This window comes from Diaphorina citri, unplaced genomic scaffold (assembly GCF_000475195.1).
Source record: "Diaphorina citri unplaced genomic scaffold, Diaci psyllid genome assembly version 1.1 scaffold3285, whole genome shotgun sequence".
NCBI lineage: Eukaryota > Metazoa > Arthropoda > Insecta > Hemiptera > Psyllidae > Diaphorina > Diaphorina citri.
In genome coordinates this window covers 8,459-14,058 of record NW_007380694.1, presented here as the reverse complement: position 1 = coordinate 14,058, position 5,600 = coordinate 8,459, and the positions used below count along the sequence as shown (strand labels likewise).

General features: G+C 40.1%; 1 protein-coding gene across 1 annotated transcript; it reads right to left on the bottom strand.

The window, feature by feature from the left end:
- Positions 1-2,201: 2,201 nt before the first annotated feature.
- Positions 2,202-5,180, bottom strand: LOC103520161 (HEAT repeat-containing protein 1-like). The gene has a single exon (XM_008485256.3). It carries the CDS (start codon positions 5,178-5,180, stop codon positions 2,202-2,204), a length of 2,979 nt encoding a protein of 992 aa, XP_008483478.1.
- Between the last annotated feature and the right edge of the window lie 420 nt (positions 5,181-5,600).

Genomic DNA, 5,600 nt, shown 5'->3' with positions numbered 1-5,600 from the left:
AAGAAATAAAATCACAGCCACGAGGGTGATTTTCGATTAAAATAATGGTCTGACCGAAATATATTAATTTTAATTCCTACTCCTCCGCTTCCACAAATAAATATGGGAAAGGAGGAGGAGGAGGAGGAGGAGGAGGAAAAAAAGAAGAAGGAATAATGTGGGAAGTAGAGAAAAGAGAAAGTGTCAAAGGGGGAGAGGAAAAAGAAAAGGAAAAGAAGAAGAGAAGGAATAGAACAAAGAAGAGGGAGGAGGAGGACAAGATGAGATTAGAAGGAAGAATGAATGGGTGGGCGAAGTAGGAGGAAGAGACGAAAAAGCAGAAATTTAGGTCCATGAAAAGGAGAAGGAACGAGAGGAGGAGAAGAGGAGGAGAAGAAGAAGAGAAGGAGGACAAAAGGTGAATGAATTAGGTGAAAATAAAAGCCGAGGAATCACAATAAGGGTAGGTGCAAGCTTTTGACATGACCAGAACTCAGCCTTCAGCATTTTAAGCCTTTTTCATCAGACAGACATAATTCCTGTCATGGCCTCCCAGTCAAATTATATTTTAAGTGAAATAATATTTTAATAAAAATCTCCTCCTTTGTTCTGTAGATTTCCAGCGGGAACCTTTTTCAGTGTCCAAACATCTCATAACAGCTGACAGGGCTCTGGATGGCTGAGTTATGATTGCTGATTTTTTCAAGATGGATGTTTTTATAACAATGACGTATCTGCTGCTGACTTAACTCTGTTGAGTCAGCTCTGGATGTAGACTGACCTCTGGTTACTGACTTTAGTTGCTTTGTATCAAGACTGAATCTTTATTAATGATGCTCAATGGCTCTTACACCAAACTATACATCAATCCTCCCCCACGGATCATAAAAAACTAGAATTTGGGGAAATATATCAGCCACCAAGTTTTGAATTTGAAGAAGAAGGCTACGGGTGAATAAGTGAGGGAGTTAGTTTCTTTAATAAAAAAAAGTAAAAAAAAAAAAAAAAATCATAGGAGATACCTAGGTAGATAGAAGATGACCGTGATTTTTTGGACTGACTGTACTTACAGCTTCACCTTATTTACATATCTTGCATCGTGATATCAGAAGTGGGATAATATCCTATTTTCTAAGTACCTAGGGTAAGTGTACCATTTATTCGCCCACCTAAAAAACGTACCATTTATTGGCCCACCTGTACCATACGCCACATAAGTCTGAACTGGACGAACTTTTTCAAGATCCAATTTCATCAAAAGAAAGGGCTTAAAGACTGCTATCGAACCAGTGCTATTCAAAAATTGTAGTCATAAAAACAAAAATTAGAAAAATAAATGTGGGCAGGTGGGCCAATAAATGGTACGTTTTTTAGGTGGGCGAATAAATGGTACACTTACCCTACCTATATTTATAAATTCAAAATATTCAAATTAGTAAAAATTGAGATTCTACGAGTCAGTGGTCCGCCATAACTGCCATAAGCGCTAGATCGTGGGTTTGATTCCCATTCCCACCTGAGAGGGCCTTATCACAACCTAAGCAGATAAGGTTCGTTCTCGGATCGGTGTGTTTTCTTATATCTAGTCCTTCTCTCTTAGATTTCGGGGTGATAAGACCCTCAGTTCCCTCGATCACATTTCTAAAAAAAAATCTATCTAGGGAGCTCATAGGTTTTAAGTAGGTACCTGTGCCTCTAAAAAAGGTTAAATGTCCTGGTTGGGTAGGTATCTTATTTTCTGTCCATTTAAAAAAAGAAAGTAAAATGCAGTAGAATAAATAGTTTCAAAAATATTGTTTTTAATGTATTAAAATAAATTTTGAAATTTAGAACTTAACAGATGTTGGAATTTGACACTCTTGTCAATAGGGAAGAAACATTGGACTGTTAAGGTGTGGACACACCTTTAGACTAAAACATTATTTCGTCAAATCCCGGCCTTATTAAGGTTCTACACAAAGTTTGTGTAATGAGTACAGTACAGGTACACAAGTGTACATTTTGTTGAGTGAGCCATTTCGGATTTCAGTAAGGTGGTTTTAATTTTTAGACTGAGAAACAGACGAGAGAAAATTGTTCAGGATCTGGGATTTTCTGTGTACAAGGTAGATTAATTTCCAAAAAATAAATTCCCTTCTACATTATGTATTATAATATTGAATTTTTGGTTTCGTGCACGTACTAGTGGGTAATGCATACCTAGAGATAGAAAACATAATTATCTAGAAATATTTGGATATAGGTTCTCCTAGCAACTGTTCCATTTCTTGTACCACCTTATGGCACGCTTTCTCCACATGTTCATTCTCATCCTCCAGAAGTTCCGCGAGGAATGGTACTGTCTCCGGTAACAGGGGGAGGAAATTGTCACCTAGCTTGGTAGCCAATAGCAGCACACATTCTAATGACATAAGACGTACGTAACTATCATTATCCCTCGTCTTGAGTAAGATCTCATAGTTGAGATTCTTCCATTGCAGATCGTCACTGCTGCTGGCTGCGAACTGTACAATACAGGGCTGTACAAGACGTCTACACCGGGACTCATAGTCAGGAAGTTTATTCTCAAGTTGATCCACCAGATGTTGCATGAGGAGATTGAACCGTTCCTTGGTCATGAACTGATGAACATCATGTGTGAATATACTCAGTAGTGTGGCCAGGACAGCATCCAGCAGGATTGCATTCTTCTCTTTCTCAGGCAGATATAATTCAGCATGTTTAGCAACTTGAGTTTTATCAAGAATAACAGAGCAATCCTTGACAATAACGCCGGCAAACAGTACAAACAAACTCTTGAGTGCTTCAGCAACATGACTGGTGAGTATGAAGAATGTAATAACACGATCCTTGTACATCTCATTGCTAGCACGGAATGCCCAGTCATACAACTTGTTGAACAACGGCTTGAAGTTGGACTCGGATAGTTTGAGAACGAGTTTGACAAAGGCAGAGATAACACTTGCTTCTACAATACTGATGTTGTCTTCTCCTACATCAGAGTGAACCACTCGGAAATCCAACGCATTGATGAAGAAATCTGTCACTTCATTGTTATACAAGAACCCAGAGGATGAGAAACTATCTCCTAATATATGAAGCAGTGTTGTCGTGGCTTGGTAATTCTTAGAAGCAATGAGTCGGGCGTAACACGCGGCAACACTGGACATGAGCACACGACCTGGTATATCATTGGCCAGCTTAGACTTGAGATAACCGAGCTTGGTACGGATAGCAACGCCCTTGCTTGTATCACTCCAGGATGCTGTATCTAGAACACACACCTCAGCTAGTATATCCATGAGGTAGGGACTCATGAACATGGACAAGTGTTCCACTACTTTCAGCAGAGAACTGACCACACCTAGCGTAATGACGTCACAAGACTGGTGACAACTTAGACATGATATGAGCTTGGGCATGAAGGTGGGTAGAATAGTGAGTGTGTGCGCTTTGAGTACAGAACACATCTCTGCGATACATAGGATGAGAGAAGCAGTGACTGGAGGCTCATGCTGTTTCTCAAAGACTTCCATCAACTGGTTCACAATATCAATGAAGATATCTGTATGTTCTTCACCAATCGTTCTCACAAATAGTTTCAGAGAGATGAGTGCTGTCTGTTGATTGAGTTGTGCTTCAATACTTGTCACCTGTTCACTATTCACTGCAAGACTAACAAGTGGTTTCACTAGTTTAAGCAAGTCCTCCTGTTGAAAGATATGCTTCTGTTGAAGTCTCCAGTTCAACATATCCAAACATCTCTTCCTCAGAGATAACGTCTTGTGTTTCAACAACTTCCTAATCACGTTGACAAATACAGTCGAATCAATAAGCGCATTGATCTTGTCAAGAATATCATAGCATTGAACTAACATTCCTGCCCAGTACTTACTTTGTGCAGAACTTACATCCGCTTGCTTCGTTACCACTTGGGTGTACTTTAATATTTCCTCGATTGTGTTCTTGAACATTTCGTCTAGATTCAGTTTGCTTGGATGTGTAGGGGGGTACTCATTATTTTTCGTGATTAGAGCGACAGTATTGTGAGAGGAAAGTAAGGATGACGTAAACATGAGAAGTGTGTACTTGTAGTGGCGGAACTGTTTGGGTGTGATCTTATCTACTTTAATAACACGCTGGACGCGTCTCCTTGCCTCTTCACTTGGAAACCTCTCCTCTTTCTCCTGAGGCATCAGCTGAAGGAATTGCACAAGCTTGTAGCAAGACTCAACCAGAATATTGAGAGGATATTTAGAACATACATGCAGCGCGAGCTTTAACCGTTTTGGCATGCCACTCGCATGTTGAGATTTCAGGTCTTTGTTGTATCTCTTGACTGTGTTGACTTCTAGAACAGGCTCAGGATGAAGAACATGGCGCTCAAACATAAGTTCTAGAAATACGTACAAGTAGTGTCCATTGTTTAGAGTGGTCAATAGTTTTTCTAACAAATAAATCCTACGATGATCTGGGATATCCATGATAGCGTCGGTAAATACTCGTAACACCTCGACAACATTGCCTTCTGTAGCGTGTGCAGGGTTGTTGGATTTGTTATCACTAGCAGTCAATATGACAGGTACTACATTCTCAATTACTTTGTTGATAATCTGAAGACTGTAAGCATCATCAAGGCGGAGTATGGAGTTACCCATGAAGGTGAATATTGGCATGAATTTCTTGAGTACTTGATCTGGTAGTACAGAGGCAATGTAAGAGAGAAGCAGTAATGCTTGATGATGGGTCTGTGGATTTTTAGAAGTACGAATACTCTCCACGACAGCATCAATATCAAACAAGTTAGCACCAAGCTCATTCACATTGTCAACTTTCAGATAACAATTATGTATGCTTGTCAGACAAAGTTGTTTGATATATTCCACGTAGATCTGTTCATCAAACTGCAGACATTTCTTAAGAACTTGGAATATGTATGGTATTAGTACTTGAGCATTGTCTAGCTTCTTCTTATGTTCAATACTCTCTAGTGTGGCTATTCCCAACTTCCACTCCTTGGTGTTGAGGAGGTCTACAGTAGGAAGCTCTACAGTGCGTCTCTTCTTCGTGGTAGTCGTGTTCTGTTTCACCTCCCCAGAGGCCATCCCTTCAGGAATGGTTCGATCAATTTTACAGTCGAGTGAAATTTTCTTCACGAACTCCCTTGATACAAATGAGAATGTCATCATTCTCAGTGTCATGTTTTGAGTTCAAGCAACAAATGTAGAAGTCTTTTCTTGCCTACCTCATCAGTTCATCACCATAGTCAGTCATCACTCATACACCACATCAGTCCTTAAAGGTTATCCTGAACACAACATTGAGCACAGAGCCAGTCGTGTTGCCATCTAGTGCTAACTTCACATGAAGTTCCGTAAGCACAGCCGCCTGTCACCATGCCCACATGAAGGCCGTCATCCAGAATATCAGATGTGCTGTGAGAGAATCGGTTAGAATAGAAACAGAATACGAGACTGTGCCTCCTCTAAATCTGAACCTTGCATCCTTCCTCTGTATTCCCCTAAATATCCAGTGATGTGAAAGTGGTATGCAATTGTTGTTGAAGTATAATGGCACGATGTCGGTTTGCAAGTATTGTAACAACTGCAGGTTAATGCTGG